Raw genomic sequence first — 17612 nt, 5'->3', positions numbered from 1 at the left:
TGTTAGGTTCTGTGCCCATTGGCTTAGTCTGTGAGTTTCTGATTTAGTAACTTAGAAGCAAATTTTCTCACATAAAGACCTGTGTCTCAGATAACCCATCCCGATTTGAAAGCAATTCAGGTAGCTCCTACAAAGTCAGAGAGAGAGGTATCGTATCCAGTGCCCCCTCAGTCAGGGACTACTGGAGAGAGAGTTCAAAGAAGGCTATCAAACATTTAGAGATAGAGAGGAAAGAAAAGGTTTTGCATACAGACTTCCCACAATATTGCTCATATATAGTCATCAGGTTTTGCAGGTGCTTTTAAACAGAAATACTGCTTGTCCTAAACATGAAAATATAGCATTCAGGCTGCTGGACTTTAAATAGCAAAGTAATTAGGGGACCTAGGTTCTATTCCCACATTTGTGTATATTCATCTGATCAAAATGGTTTATTTGTTACAATTGTAAATTTTTCAGGACAGATTGTTTTGTGTCATGTTCCAGTGATACACATGGTTTTGTTGGGGGTATAGAAGAGTTCAGAGGAGAGCACAAGTGATCAAAGAAAGTAAGGGGGAAAGGGAAGAGATTAAGAAAATAAAGGTGATCCTGACAAGGTGAAAAGTCTTAAACTACTCCTAAAATGTCATGTGTTTGCTTTATTTCAGTGTTTACATACTCCGAAAATGGCACAGAACACTTTGGAGAAGAACCAAAAAGTATACATTCCTCGGTATGGGCATAAGTTTTGTGAGAATGCAATGTGAATGGGAAGTCAGTTAACAGTCTTGTTTTATGGATAGGTGAGGACCTTGAGTAGGTCTGCTGGGGCACTGTTCTGGAGAAGCATTGATATCTGACTGTCATGTTCTTATACCATTTTGGGGCCACTGGCTGCACTTGGAAGCAATATACAGGCCTGGATGGCTCTTTGCTTTACCTGTTATGGTCCTTCTGTTTATTACGAATTGATATTGTGACACAAAAGATCCAGTGTGTAGGCTGTGTCATTACAATAGAACTGCAGGAACGCAAAAATCACAGATTTGATTTGGAAAATTATTTAGGGTTTGTTTTATGTGTTTTTTTTCCTTTGGATTACCAGTGGAGAAAGTGAGGAGAGTAGCCAGTCTTCTTTGTGGGAAGCCCAGCACAAGCAGCTTTCTGTTTAAGAAAGTGATTTTCCCACCCTGTTTTCTGGACCTGTGCATTGTACAACTCTAGCTCTATCCATAATGAGGACTGTATAATAGACACCTTACATAATGCCAGTAATACTCTACTGGGCTTGTAAGAGTCATACATTAACAGAGAGCAAAAGGCAGACTCCTTTTTTAAGATCTCACCCAAAAGACCAACTTGTGTAGATTTCTGATTCTGTTCTTTACAATCCTGGGATTTGATCTTGGGGTTCAAAGAATCTGATATCTAAACGAAGTAGTTACTGCCTTAGTGGCTCACAATGTATCTGGGCCATAGTCCTCCAAGGTGTGAAAGCAATGAGATGATGCTGGTTCATTTCTTGGAAGATCAGGCCCTGGTTCCTCAGTCTCTAAAAAAGTGTAGCAAATTCCTGTACAGGACAGATATTTAAATTTTCTCTTTCTGTGTTTTCTTAAAGGGACCATTTTATAAAAGCACGTTACAAATGAACACCTATGTTGCCTTGTACAAATTTGTACCACAAGAAAATGAAGACTTGGAGATGAGGTAAAGACCCAAAATGTTTGTTAGTTGATTTGACCCATGCAAACTGAGGGTCATATGGCTATATATGACTTGGGGGGAGAGAGGGTTCATACTAAACATTTTTTATAGAGGTAGACACTTGTAGATACAAAGATATTCTCATAGATAAAAAGCTGGTGACCATTTTTTTTGGCAAGGACACAATAGATAAGTTTCAAAAACACTTATGTCACTTTAGGAACAAGATGTCTTTCAGCTAGAAAATATTCAGTTTTCAGCTGCTTTGTTTTTTCAACCAGAAGGTTTCAACTAGGAATTCCTCAGCACCTCTCATGCTAATGCTGAACATTTTGCCAGTCCTGTTGGATTTTTCCTCACATTCAGGTTATGTCTGAGAAAAGAGAATGATGTCAAGCTGCTGGATGGCAGTGTTTTTACATGAGAAAGATGCATTCTAAGCTTTGCAAAATAACCTTGTTAATTATAATTTTTAACACTTCCTTCCTCAGTTCTGCATTCATTGTACAAGGTCTAATCCAAGCCCACTGAAGTGAAAGGCCATCTTTCTTTTAGCACAATTAGTTTGACTCATGCTACTTGCATTCTGCATGGTCTTGCTAGAGTTCTTGTCATGAAATGTGTCTGCTCTCTTCAAGGCATTCCCTACATCAAAATAATCATGCACATGCCACAGAATTTAGGGAATTGCCAGGGAAATGCCCCTCTCATCAGCATCTCCTTCACCAAAAACCTTTTTCCTGTTCCCAGCTGTGCCTTCTCATTTCCCTGGAACTAATGGATGGGATGTAAGGCAGAAGTTGCAAGCTTCCCTATCATTCTGCTTTGCTAGCATAACTAATCATTATTTTAGGAATGTCAGCTCTTTAGGAAATAACCACAGGGTATGGTGATGTTTAGTGCAACTTGCCAGCTATTCTGAGGGATTGAGGGATTCCACTTTGCATCCTGCTTCTTTAGGGGTGTATTCCAGCTTGTGTGTTTGTTCCATGAAGAGGAACACTGCTCAGTCAAGCCTGCACTGGACTATCATCCTCATCAAGACATAGCAATCCAGAAAACACATTCTCCAAAATTCTCCTGTCCCTCATATTAGGGAGAAAAGGAACCTGTGGTCTGCAACCTAGACCTGTCACAACTAACATGTTCTTTCCAGAGACACCAGCCAGGCTTTAGACTAGTGTTACTCAGGTAAAGCAGTGTTGTTTGTCCCATGGCCAGAAATTCAGTAATACGTGGGTTAACACTGTTTCATAAGGGATGCCAAATATCTAGTAAACTTCAAGGCTGATGAGCGCCTATCTTGCCACCTACTGAAATCTAGAGCTCTGATGTAGAGCAGACAACTTATCCAAGGTTTTTATTTACAGAAGAAAAAGATGAGACCTGAGAGTGATTTCAACCAGTAGCGAACAGCAAGCAGGTTGCTGGCTTTCAGGGATTAGCAGCCTACATCTAGGCAGCAAGAGTAACATAAGTCCAGCTGGGACTTCTGTTTTGAATCCTTTTTGCAGATTAGAGACATCTGTGTTAGCCCTGTGCTAAAAAAACATCAGAAAGCAAAATCTGCAGGTCTTGCATCTAAAAATCTCAGTGCTCAGACCATTGACATGAAAAGACTTTAGGTTCAATTGCCATCTTTCTCTGACAGCCAAATAAATTTATATTTTCTAGGTTATTTTTCTAATAACCAGGCTGAAAGGTATTTGGAGCATGGGGCTGCCTAAATCCTTCTTGTTGAAAATGTTCTTCCTTGCAGTGTAAGGGTTCCAATGGTGTTACAGCCTATTCACTTTGAAGTGGCAAGATGGGCTCCCTCAAAACCTCGTGAAGTGTTTTATATTAAATATTAACTGGAATCAGATGTCCTTTCCCATGGAAAAAATCTTTTACCACTGGGATACCAAGTTGTCCTTTTTCTCTAGCTTCCTTTCTCACCTTAGCAACACTTAATTATTCCAAACACACTGGAAGACCTTCCTGAAGAGGGCTTGAGGAAAATCCTACCCTGTTGCTATTGATAGCATCTTTCTGTGAAAGCTGGAAAACACTGATTCAGATCGCACAGGGTTAGAAGACTAAACGCCTGTTTCTCCAGTTGTCAGCAGCAACGATAACCACTTGGGAAGTGGACCAAAGAGGCCCACCACTGCCTCCACTTCCAGCTGCATCCTGGACAGGTCCACATCTTCTATGCATGCTCTGAAAGAATTGGTTAAATTGGACCTATTATCCAGATGTGTTTGCAAGCTCTTGTGCTGATACCTCAACAATACAGTGAGCCTAAGAGGGAATGTAAGGAAAGCTGAATAATTAGGGGTCAACCATTAATTTTATTAAGATCAAAGAAATGCCTGTTATCAAGCAGACAGAGCTTTCTGAGGTTAATCCATTTGGAAATGGGCTGCCACTTACTTTCTACAACGCAGCGCTATTATAATTACATAATAACATTGATGAAGTGCCACCAATGGGGGGAAGGAGGTCAAATAACTGTTCAACTACCTGCACAAAATCAGCTCAGCACATTTCGCTATTAGCATTTCCAGCCAAATTATTCTCCTAGCTCTGCTTTGGAACTAGTCAGCTGGATGCTGATACTTAGCAATTACAACCCTGCACCACACATTATAAAGGTAAATATGTCCCATTCAAATCAAAAAGACATTCTTGGGCAGAATTATATCCCTGCTGACTAATTGCCTTTGTCAGTTAAATAGAACTATTTTCCTGCTGCCTTCCTTCTGCAATCACAGCTTGAAAACACAGATGATAAAGTGCTGTGTCCCAACAATGTGAAATGTCTTGAAGTAACATGATAATGTCTGTAACAACTAGGGACTGTATTTTAAACAGTTTCTTATCAAACAGGAAGCCAAAATTCCAGTTCACAGATGTTGTCTCAAAATAAAGATCTAGCCCCGACATACAGAGACTCTCTTTCTATATTACCATGTACGATTGAAGAAAACCTTGCTGCCTCATTGAGTTTACCATCAGCAAATGCTCATATAAAATAACCAAGAACAGACCACCTTCCTATTAGAAAGTAATTGTGGAAGCTGATGCAGCATAACAATTAAAAGTCATCTTAATTACTATTCCTCTTCTAATTACAGGCCAGGGGATATGATCACTCTTCTGGAAGACTCCAATGAAGACTGGTGGAAGGTATGTGCTAATTATTTTATATCTGTTTTCTTTCCAAAGGGAAAAATATGTTCTTTTCAATGCTGAACTTGTATTAAAAATACTAGTGTTAGCAATCTTCTTCTATCAATATGTTTTTTCCACAGGGGAAAATTGATGATAGAACTGGATTTTTTCCTGCTAACTTTGTTCAAAGAGTGCAACACGATGAGAGGATTTACAGGTGTATCAGGACATTCATTGGCTGCAAGGAACAGGGACAGATAACTCTGAAAGAGAACCAGGTAAGTTCCCCTGTGCCGGATCCCCACCGGACTTGAGCATCCAGCAGTCTGACCAATGACTGGAGGGAAAGTGGTGCAAGATGAGCACAGGCAGATGCTCTTCGCTGGAATTTTACTTCAGGATTTATTATTTGTACGGTAATAGTGTCTAGTGGCCAGTTAAGACCAGTGTTGGCCTTCTACAAACACATAATCCTTGCCTAATGTAGCCTAAATTTCCAGCCTCACAGATGTTCATAAATATACTTTATATATTATGCACTCTCCTACTGACTTCAGAAGGACAGCTTGAAGAACACACAGTCTTGGAGGTAGATATTGTGTGGCTGAAAAATGATCTGGTTTTCTCCTCACTATTAGAACTAATTAATAAAAGACAGGGGCTCCCTCCCCAGACCTTAACTTACCTAAAGATCTAAACACAGCTCATTGTTTTGGCTTCAGCAGGAACAGAGTTAAGACAGTACCAAACAAACCTGTAAATCTTAAATTTAGCTCTAGTTCACCAGCTGCAAGGTATCTTTAATCGTTAATTACTTGTGTCACCACTTACCCTCTTCACAGGCTGTAATTTATTCTAAACAAGAGCTGCCGTGAGCTAAAGTACACCAGGTACAGTGAGGACTTGCAGGGTCCACTCTCCCTGGTTTACTTTCATCAGTTCCTTCTACTTGGTGTCCTTCAGGTGGGTTCACTAGGCAAAAGCCGTGGCCATCATTATGAGATTTGTCTTTGATCTGATTTTAAACATGATTTTTACACAATGTTTACCAGATGTTTAATACATCCAAGTGTCAAGTCTTGTGATGCTGCTATAAATTCTTGCTGTGGTAAAGTGAGAGTAGACTATGGCTCAAAAGCTGCATTAAGAGACAGTCAGGTTTGTGGTATAAGCTCATGTAAATAGAAGGGTGGCTGACTAAGGGTGATGCACAGCTTGAGTTCTCTGACACCTGGATGAAACAGAAAGTTAGATTTTTCTCACTGCCTCTTGTGAAGCCCAATGTTCTTCCAACTCATTAGGCATTTCCTTTCCTCTGGCAATTGATGTCACATCACCAGGAAGTGATTGCCTTACAGTGCCTGGACAGCACTGATTTTAATAAAGTAGAGCAGAAGTCATAATCAGAGGGGACTTCAGGGCCATAGATCTTTCCATGCAGAACTTCTGTAACACTTCACCGGTGAATAAGATTAACTTATACCTTTGCCGCTGCTGTCTTGTGGCATAGCAAAACATACAAGTGCTAGCAATCCTTGGGTATACACAGCTTTTTAAGGAAGGCACAGCAGATCAGAAGTGATCAGAATATATTTTAACTGTCTTTGTGCACATAGTACACTGGGCAGCCCTGAAGTTGCTAGAAAGAGAGAAAGGACTTAATTTGTTTTTACCCAGCATTTCTTTTGATTTTTTATATATGTGCACGTGGAGAGAAAAAATATTACCAAAGCAGAATGAGAGACTTTGCACCCTTTGTGCTCTAGAATAAGCAATACACAAGGGCAAAGCTTGGGGCAATGATAGTGTGGGAATATAGTGTGCCACCAAGAAAGAATGGTCAAGGTCTGAGTCCCTTGTTGTCTATGGGCATACCAGATCCTCTGTTAGTGTGGCTGCTGCTGCAAACAGTAAGGGCCAGTTTCTTGTCTTATTTCTTACCAAATCACAGTTTCCAAGTGGGCATGGCTGGCAGCTTCATCTAATCACAAGGACTTCCTATTGTCTCTATTTCATAATAGACTCGCAAGGGAGCTCGTAGTCAGGGGCATGTCATCATCTCTGGTAGGGCAGGAGGTAAAGAAAGGGATAAATCCATCCTGTCTGTCTACTTCTTTCTCTTTTTTAGCAAACTTATTCAGCTCTATCTCAAATCCACTCAAATGCTGAGGTTGAATGCTGATGTTGTCAGGTCCTCACTCCACGTGGGCTTCAGAGGAAGAAATAAATAAATACTTGGTATAAAACAAGGGGCAGAGATCAGACTGAAAAAACACATGAATGCAGAGACATGAGAGGAAAGGAGTGGAGCCAACAGATCCCACTCTACCCTAGCACAAATTATGCAAAAAGGGAACGTTCAAGTACCTTCAAGGCCATTTTGAGTAATTTCCAGGTGGGACAGTCACAACAAGGCTATGGACACTCATCTTCTTCCCGCTGTCCCTCCATATGGGGTTTCAGCCCCCCATAATAGCCCACAGTGAGAGCTGGCAGCGTGCACAGGGCCAATGTGTAGAGGCAGCATGGGGACAGGAGGCCCCAAACCTGACCTATGGGACATGTGCCTGCCATGGAGATCACTGCCTGAATGGCATAATTTTTTGGTTTTGGGTTTTTTTTAACAGAACAACTTTGCCTTCACTGTTGAAAAACTCTTATTGTGAAAAACATTTTAATTGTTATTGGGAAATTTTTACTTTAAAAATTTATTTTATATTTCCAAAGTCAATTTTCCTTTCTTCTTTCTTCAGCCAGTTATCTTATTTTCTGTCTTTTATTTCCCCATTGTTTTTCATGTGAAGCAGAGAGAGGGGTGCAATGGGGAAGGCATAAAAAGAAAAAAGCTAATCTAAATGACACTTCTGGGAAAAGTTTGGCAGAATTTTTTTGTTGTTGTTGTTCTATTTGGGTATTTCTGTGAGATGTAACCAGACATTTTAGCTGTCTCTGGTCACAGTGTCCAGAGTGCTGTGAGTGTGATATATGTACTATGTGCATAGCACTGGCTTGTTCCAGATTAGCAAGAAGGGAAGATTATTCATTGCTACCAATTTCTGTTAAGTCTAATTTTATCTAGAAAAACTCATTAACTGGTTTAATAAATTCTTGTGATGATAGTATGGCAAATTGTCTCAATTTTATACTGTTAATTCACTGGGTCAAATTCTGCAGGATCTAACGAGTCCAGAGACATTCTGGCAACAAAGGCAAGGATGATACACCAACAGAAAAACTTATCCAGTGACAATAATATGAATTTGCATTATATCGCTTGATACCATCTTTGGTTTATACTGCAGGTCTCTATCCCCTTTGTGCCTTATACGAATGTTCCCAGGTAAAGCCTATTCTTGTAAGGCAAAAGACAATACATTCTCATCAAAAAAGCCACACGACTAGCCAAGCAGAGACATTTTCAAAGTCTGAAGCACAGTGGGTGAGGCTTTCTCTGGAATTGCTTGGCAGTTTCATGTCCTGGGAACAACATTTTGAGCTTCAGCTTCAAGCAAACCTTTCTGGCAAAGCCAGTACTCAAGGAGAGGACTGAGGGAAAAACAACACAATTTGATTATCCATCTTGAGAAATATGCACGAGCTAGTCTTCACAAAGGATCCCTTGAAAATTTCATTATGAAATATGAAACCCAGCCCTGGGGGAGGAAAAGTGTACTGCTTCAGCATCTTGCAGTTTAGCATTCACTGACAGATTTGTGGGTCCTGAAACCATTTCAGAAGATGACTGGGCACCACAGGGCTCAAACAGGAATCTGTGGGAAGGAAGCAGACATAGCCCCTGACATCAATAAAGCAGGATTATTAACAGGGAAGCCAAAACCAGCCAATTTATGTGGCTTTCAACTCTTTTAAGCTGTCTCACACACAATACTGGCTGCATAATTTTCAACTCTGATTGACTGTACCATCACTTGGTTATATAAAGTTTTCTCCAGCTTGTAACTTCTGCTCTAGCGTACCCGAATTCATTACAACACATTATACAAATGCTTCTTTGCGTGACTAAAGGCTCTGATTTGACCTCTTTTCACAAAAGAAAAGGTCACCATATCTAATATATCATCAATGTTTGGAAAAGCATCTTTTAAAATGCCTCTAACATTTTTAGTCATCCTTATTTTTAAAGAAGTCATAATAATCTATTGTTTGAATGTCTGTTTTTATTCCTCTTGTAACATCCTACTTAAATAAAGGAAATAACCTCTTTAAAAAAAACCTACTCACACCCTTCACTGGATGCCTCTCTGACATCTACAGTCACACTAACACAAACCACTTTAGAGTTGGGTTTTTTGTGATTAAATAACACAATTGATTTTAAATTGCATAACTGATCTTGTGCAATAGAAATTACCTCAAGCCATGACATTTGTAACAAGACTGTCAATCAGAAACTCTCTGTCTCATCCAGATCTGGACTGTGAGTTTACATAAAGATCAGTGCAACAGATCCATTTTGTGATGGATGTGTTTTATAAATGTCACTGATGTAAAATAGCCCTTTTACCAGAAGCATCTCTCAGCCAGCTTCTGCAGTGACTGCAGATAGGTCACCGTTGTTGTGATGGCCACAGCCTCCAACCCTGAGCTGTCAGCCTTGCTGTCCCCTTGGCACCACAGTTCCGGAAAAAATTCCCTCCTGGCCCAACACCTAATCACACGAATTTCAAACAGAGTGGCATTTAGACATGTGTACATTAGCAGCTATGTGCAGATATGATCCAGCAACTTCAGGAGAGCCTGAGAGTGGGCTTAAACATGTCCACAAGTCTAGGCTCAACAAGGCAGGATTGCAGCCCTGGTCACCAGTCCCAGGGGATCCACCTGTCTTGGATCTTCTTCTGATTAGACTGGATGCTTTGTTGCTACCTGGCTTTTCACCTCACTGCCTAGGAATTACTTTATGGCCCCACATTTTTCATCCTGGGATGAACTTCTAAGAGCATGACTCAGCTGCCTTTGAAAATCTGTTTCATCACAGTGACTTACGCATTTGGACTGAATCATTTAAAACACAAACCCAGCACAGAAATTGATGTTGCAGTTTTTTATGTGTTCCCCAGCTATAACTGCTGCACTTCACAGCTAGGCTTAAGGGGAAAAGGGTCTTTTTCCAGCTAACTCTGATTTTCATTGACATCAGTTTTGCTGAAAAGGGATGAGTGTCCCCATTCATTCAGAGATACTGAGTGGCACACAAGTTTTGCAAGAGTCCAAAATATGGGCACGGGCCATTATGCATCCAGTTTAGTCTAGATCATCTTTAAAACCCTAAATAAGTGCCGTAGGTAAAACAAGATGATGTTCTCAGTCCAAAAGCTAATGACAGAGCTGATATAAAACCTGTCATCATCATCATTTGCGTTATGGCTGAATTGGTATGAAAACTGAACGACTTATCATTTCCTTCCACAAAGCTCACGTAGGCAAGAACTTTGGTGCACAGGCAGCAGCAAATGTAGAAACTCACAGTGTCCCTGTGCTGTCATTCTTACAGACAAACAGAAAACTTGAGCTTTCAGATCTCTTGACTTGGCATTGTCTACAGGCTCCAGGACAGCTCATGAAACTGTACTGTCCTCATAACCAAACTCCTACTTCATCAGAACCAGTCTGTGGTGGACAGATGAGTTAAATATATGGGAGAGAGAAGATAAGTAAGAAACAGTTGTGGAAAATCAGGGGAAGTTCAGAATTACTCCTGGACAATTACTCCTGCCACTTGAGCCCAAATTTAAAGCACAGGACTTAGAAGAACAGGAGAGTATTAATGACTGTGCAGCTTAAAGAATCATTTCCTAATTGCTCATCTCCCTCACCTGCTTCGGGCTGACTGATGAATAAAAAATCCTCAGGGCAGATGTTGACAAGTTTAGACAACAGCCATGATCCAAACAGTTGTTTAAGTGTTTGGGGATTTTTTTAAACAAAGTGAGATGAAAGAATGAGGAAGTGACTTTATAATATTACATCCCACTTTCAGCTAGCTATGAAGATCATTTAGTGACTGAGAAATAGCCTGAGATGTTGTTTCTTACCCTGTGGCTTACTCCACTACTAACCTCTTGAGCCAGCGGGCAGGAAAAAAAACCAAGCAAGTTTGTCTCCGTTTGTGTTGCTACCAAATTCACTGGAGAGTGGCTGCTCAGTGGCTCAATAGCTCACTTATCTTATCAGGCCAGCAGCCTTTCCCCCAAAACATGCCAGCCTGAGTAGCTGCCATTTTAAGCAGTTTCCAATTTGATACAGAAAACTGTGATCACCTGATGGGAATGGCACCTTGCTCCTTCAGAACCATTATGTTTGCTGTCTGTCACCAGAGCTAGTCCTCAGTAACAGTTGATTCATCAGGTGGAGTCCACAACTCTGGATACTACCATACACTTATCTGGGGTTACTCCTGATTTACACCCACCTAATATAGTCAAGAGCCAAAACCCAAGGCTACAACTTGTGGATGAAGTCCTTGGAAGCACTCACAAAAGGGGATGAGGACAAAAGTGGCCGGAGATTATGTTGTGTTCCCTCTTTTCTGAAACTGCAGAGTTTGGAGCAGCTCCAGGGCTTTGCAAAGCTCCAGCAGCTGCCACAGCCCAAGGAGACTTCCTGAGTCACACAGGATTAGGAAAGTGTGCCATATTGTAGCCAAGCTTGCTCCGCCCTCAACACTTCTCCTTCCGTGGGAAGGAGAGTTTTTTCTCTGCCATCTGGGGGCCAGCACATGCAAGGCTTAGTATATTAGTGTGAGAGAACTGGAATTTGGGAGAATTGAGATCAAGGTATTAGTATGTAGAATGAGAGACGTTCTTACGGAAAGGCCTTGTACTCCTCATGTCCAGTGAAGATCTAAAATTATTGCTGTAACAGAGCACTCCCACTGATATGAAGGAACACTCAAACCAGCAGCAGAACCAAAAAAAAAACTCTAAAAAAAGACCAAATCTGTCTTCCTTTTTCACTCCAAAGATAAAGAAGACCTGTGTTCAGAAAGCTCACTATTTTTCTTTTGTCCACAAACCATTCTGCTGACAGTACAAGACATCAGGGAAAATCACTCTGTTCTTGTAATATTTTCTGCACAGTGCCAGAGGTTAAGCAAGAAATGCAGCATGGCTAGTGAGCAGTGCAGACCTGCTGGAGGTCCCTTCTAGAATTCTGACTATTTGGGGCATTCTTTGGCCCATGCAAAAAGTTAGTGGCCTTGCAGATACCTTTAGTTAGGAGGAAAGCACAGCAGTGGAGTCAGGCATTCCTTTTAACCAGCCAGGTCTAGTTATGGAGAAGCTGCAAAGGCTCATTTTCCCACACAGCAGCAGGGATCAGCCGAGAAGAGGCATCTTTCAACCAAGATGCTCTTTCCCACTCTTGGATACTCTGCCATGCTCAGCTATCCTAGTCTTGTGCTCCTTTGCAGGCTTTTTCTCTTGTTGAAGTTTTCATAGTCTTTCTCAGAGACAAGTCCAACATCTAGCAATAGTCAGAAACACCTTTCTGTATACATGTGCTTTACACCTCTCTTCTTCGAACGGTGATGTGAGTGCAGAGGGAGCAGCTGCTGTGCTAGAGATTCATGACACAGATGAGCTTGGTTGTTTTGCAACAGAACTTGAACTAAACAGCACCAACTCCATACTTCTCCCATGCTTTCCATGTGATTTAGCCCAAACAATACATTATTTTTTTTTAGTTGCATGTCAGCTCTGTTGATGTGCTCAGTCATTCTCTCCCAGGGATCCCATGTGGTTAGTGTTAAGTAGGTAGTTTAAGTAAGAAAATTAATGAGTCCATTTGGTTTCCAAATCTTTTTTTGCAGGTACAGAGACACACTTTACCATTTCCAAATAGTGAAGATGACAAATATGAAGCAGCTTCACCTCCTTCTTAGGACCTTTCATTTCCCTCTGGCAGCATCAGTGGTCACTAGTGAATTTTCTGTATATAACAGAAGAACAAGCTGGCCCAGAATTCAGATGTGGTATTTAGGTGTCACCATACAATCCATAACAGTCATGCTGATCTGGATTTAGCCAGGAACACTTTAGAGCCATTTTTGGTCATTTATTGTATTTAATTATTGTAATTAAACACTGTAAATACTTATCAGAGAGAGCCTTTGTGAGTGTTAGTCCAGAGAGAGGGCATTAAAGTCCTGGTACTGACATCATGAGAAATCAGTGAGTTGATCTCAATAGGACCATCAGTTTTCTGGCTATTTTTTAGCCTGATTTGATTAGTAGGAAATATATAGTTCTTCGGCACAGATGTTTGAAAACAATTCCTTATTTTGTGTGGCTCTGTGCTCAAGTGTCCAGTCTAAAGTACCTGTGCCACTAGGCTTTCAAATGGCTTGGCTATTACCAGAAGTGTCTCAGGAAGGGCCCTAAAGTGGAAATACCTGAGATCACAAAGGTCTTCAGGAGATGCAAACCTTTACCATGATGTAGTATTTGTGCTATTGTAAAGACCATACGGTTTCACCACAACTGCCTCCATTTGGTAGGTGCTATGCAAATGCACTTGCAGAGCTGGATTCAGATCACATACTTTGGTATCCAAAACAGGCACCTGTAGGTGCAAGGGCTGAATAAATAACGTAACCTACTGCTCATCTGAGAAGTACCTGGGCTCCTTAAACATGCAAAAGAGAATAGGCTTGCATTCAGATCAGCTGCTACAAGTGACCCACCTTGGCATCATGATTACTTTTCTGTTGTAATCCCAATTGTTGAGGGAGCCAGCTAGCTCATGATCTGAAATACCCATTCCTCATACACAGACAACTAAATCACAATCATTACAGTAGGCTGAAGTCATAATTCAAGTTTCAAAATCTTTGATCCACCACAAAGTTCTTAACTTTTTATGTCCCTCATGTATATGTGGCACTTTAGGGAGGCAAGGGAAAGGTAACTCTAAATATGAGTTTCAGTTTCTTACCAAAGCAGTGAGAGTCTAAAAAGGATTGTTCTACTTATAGAAGTAACTAGCGGGATGTCTAACCCACCTGATAAATAGCCTGGACTAATTTGTCACTTTGATCATGGCAGAGAGTTTATTATTTTTGTACCTTCTTTGCATTCAGATTTGTGTGACTTCTGAAAAGGAACATGATGGCTTTATCAAAGTATTCAGCGGGAAGAAGAAAGGCTTTGTCCCCATAGACGTCTTAGAAAACATCTGATTTCAACAGCCCACTTGCTGCAGTAGGAGCCCTTTGCTGGCAATGCCTGTCTGCCTCATCTCACACTGTGTCAACCCAGATGGGCTGTCTTGCAGGTGTTCAGGGAAATAGTGAGAACTGCAACTACAAGAAGAAAAAGACATTTAGACTGCCACAGCAACACTAAGAAATAAGAAAAGTGGAATGTTTGAAAGAAAATATAGTCAGAAACCTCTAGGGAAATGAGAGGTCCTTGGATACTAACAGGAATAAGGTAAGGAAAAAAAAAAAGTCTGGGCTGATTTCTGGTGCAAGATGGCTGTTACAACCCTGATGGAGACGGACAGCTTGTTCTGAAGGACTAAACTCATGTCCCGTTTTTGTGTCTTAGAAAACTGTTGGACTGCTTTCTTGTCTGAAGTGTGTATTTAGGGGGGAGGGGGGAAAATACCATTCAAACTGTCCTCGTACTACAGTCTGATGCTTGTAGTAAAGTGTGACTGTGGTTCTACAGTTTTGTCCCCGGTATCAACCGATCAGTTTAAGCGTTTAATCCTGGTGTTTAGTCTCATAACAAAGCAGTTTGGAGACACCATGTGAACGTCAGTTCGAGAAATGCACTGTGCCCTGGAAGTTGGCAGCTTTCTCTTTCTGTGCAATCTTCCCATATGAAAGAGTAGCAAACTTGTGTGTCCTTTGTTTTCTCTGTATACAAACAAAAGCTCTCAGCGGATGTTGGGTGTGATGGCTGCTCTCATAGCTCACAGAAATAGCCAGTCCTCCAATTCACAAGCCTGCTTGGAAGCGTCCCTCTGTGTTTCCTGCACCTTTGTCTGGTGATACAGAAAATGGGCGAAATGCTGGGAGAGAGCCACAGGCTTGAAACGTTTTATATTTTTCTGTGTTTATTGCACTTAAAAGATTTTATATATTGATCCTATTTATAAAAAATAAAACAGTTAACTAACCCCCAGAAGACTTAAAATGCTAGGAAAGAACAGACTGCACATAGAAGTGAAGTCTGTAATTATCAAAATCCAGAACTCGTGACAGAAAGGCACTGAGTGTCTTAGCATTGTGTTCACACACCAAAGGTGTCTTTTTCATTTGCTAAATAGAAGTTTTGCAGATTCAGCAGTAAATACACTGACATGAATTCCTCCTTGGCATAAACCACCATAAGCACCACGTAAATCTTCTCCATCCTAGTGAGACTGTGCAGACACCTCTATTTTGTCCATGTAAGCCTCCATCTTCAAACACATATGAACCTTTTGGTACCTGGAGAGCAGTCTGTGGGACCTGTGGATATTAACCAAATTAGACAAGTCAGCCAGTGCCAATACCGTTGTAGAGCAGGGGCCTTAAGATGTTCAAAGACAGGGAACCTAATTTCCAAGTATTTAATTGGCTGTAATTGCACGAAATACACTTAAACAGCTTAGCTATGATGTAGAGATTAAGTCCTTTCCCAAAGCTCCCTGCTGACTCCATGCCTTATTTGACCAGCTTGAGACTGAATGCCAGTCTTTACTGCGATTAACCCCAAATTGATGTCCTAAATCCTGGTACTTCAAGAAGAAATTCACATGCTGCCAGGCTAGCATAGGCCTTTGCAAAAATGACACTGTTTGTAAAAACAAGCTACCAGTCCTGCTTCTGTATACTGAGGCAGTTTGAATCTGTGTTGCACAGCCCAGGTCTCAATAGTTGGGTTGCCCTATTTGAATAACTGATCTTACTCAAAGCCTTATGAAATCCAGTGCAACCCTACACATGACCAGAAGTTCACAGAGCAGATCAGTCTTCAACCTCTCAAAGACACATTTTGCAGCTCTTACGTATCACTTATTTGCAGAGGAGGAAGTTGCAGGGGTGTCAACTGCTGAAACATGGTCCTTCGTAACATAACTGATCTATACCAATTATTAATGTCCTCCCAGCTGATCAAAAGAATCTGATGTCATATCTTCTGTGGGAATATCAGCAATTTATAAATGGGGTTTTTTCAGTTCAAACAATGAATATTTGCTCAGCTCATTTTCATAAGTAACTAATAAATTTAGTGGGAGGACAGAGGATTCTGATAAGCCTTAAAGATCAAGAGGAAAAACAGTAGAGACATATTAATCCACTCTGCTTTATAAGATAACTTTTTTTATATTCACCTGTTCAAAGGAAAAACTCAAGTGTTTGTTAGAATTAAAATATTTGCTACTTTTGATCAGGCCTGTCAAGTGGACAAAGGAAATCTGTATTAATCTATACATGTGTGCTATTGTTTACATGATTGCATCATACTGTGATTCCCTCCTATTTCAGTCTTCTATGATTTCAATTTATCCCTACAATGTGCATTGTACTATTCAAAGAATTATATGAATATTACCTACAACTCACAATGGCCTTTAATCAATGTCAGTTTGATTCCTTTTGATACTGAGCAATAAATAATAAAGTGACTGAGTAAAAACAAAACAGACCTTATGTGGACTGTATTACATCTGAGAAAGCATTGCTTCTGAACCAAAGCTTTCATGATTATCTTTTCTTTGTGTTTTTTGTTTTGTCTTTTTACTGGGCTTTTGCTGCCGTTTGATATGTAGATGTAATTTATGCCTAATTTAGCAAGAAGCAGATACATGAGTCTTACTTTAAGCATGTGATTCATTGGCTATTTGCATGCTTAAAGCTGAAGCACTTTGCTGAATTAAGGTCATTTTCCTCAAATTTATTTTGGATGCCTTACTCTGAATCCAGACAAGTATCCCCTCATTTTTTTCCTACCATATGCAGTTCGCAATAGATACTGCATTAGCAAGCAGTTAAAAGTCAGACAGAAGACGGAATGGACTTTATCTGACGTATGCTCAGAAAAATTGAATTTTAGGAGATAAATGCTGTTCAGATTTAATTTAATATTCTGCTTAATAAAGACTATGTGATGGTTGGAAGGAGAATAGAAGTGTATGTGTCTTGGCTTCTTTGCATCAGACTGTATCCTTTCCAGTTATCCACCTTCAAGAACATTCACTAAACCCATCAGCAACAGATGTTACTGAGCGTTTTCATTTAAAATCTATAGCACTTGCATTTGCCACATTTAGCAAACCATTTCTAAAGTAGTTCTGCAATGTATGTAGCATGTGTAGACTTGGAGTGAAGTTTTGTGGTGGGATCATCCTGAACATTTGTTTCTGGCAGATCAGAATGTATTTTAAGCCATTCAACATCTCATCACAGCATAAAACTGGCTACAGAATATTTTCATAAGTGCTAGGAACAGTAGATCAACATGAGTTGAGGATGAGCTGCCTGAATCATAATCTCCTCCCACCCATAAATAACACAGTATCTCAGTTTATTGTCATCTTTCTCTAGACTTGGCCATTTTGACTCAGTGACTTCCTTCAGAGACAGATGTTGTAGTGCACAGATAGCTGTGGGCTCATTGCCCCAGGGGAACTGAGACATTTATTCCTACAAACATTGTGTATCTTTAGCATTGCTTACAGACCCTTTTTTTTTTGTAATTATTTGTTGAGATTCAACGGACTAAATATAGCACCCAGTGCCATCAGAGGAACCT

General features: G+C 40.4%; 1 protein-coding gene across 1 annotated transcript in view; it reads left to right on the top strand.

Moving 5' to 3' along the window:
* Positions 1–16988, top strand: part of STAC (SH3 and cysteine rich domain) — a 76823-nt gene extending 59835 nt beyond the window's left edge. Inside the window, exons 7-11 of the mRNA XM_074849908.1 lie at positions 651–715; positions 1604–1692; positions 4809–4860; positions 4986–5123; positions 13946–16988. Of these exons, the coding sequence (XP_074706009.1) occupies positions 651–715; positions 1604–1692; positions 4809–4860; positions 4986–5123; positions 13946–14044 (443 nt within the window). The 3' untranslated portion in view covers positions 14045–16988. The remainder of the gene's footprint in view (positions 1–650; positions 716–1603; positions 1693–4808; positions 4861–4985; positions 5124–13945) is intronic.
* The last annotated feature ends 624 nt before the right edge of the window (positions 16989–17612 follow it).

The sequence above is a fragment of the Strix aluco genome, chromosome 1, assembly GCF_031877795.1.
Source record: "Strix aluco isolate bStrAlu1 chromosome 1, bStrAlu1.hap1, whole genome shotgun sequence".
NCBI lineage: Eukaryota > Metazoa > Chordata > Aves > Strigiformes > Strigidae > Strix > Strix aluco.
This window is presented reverse-complemented; position numbering and strand designations above follow the sequence as displayed.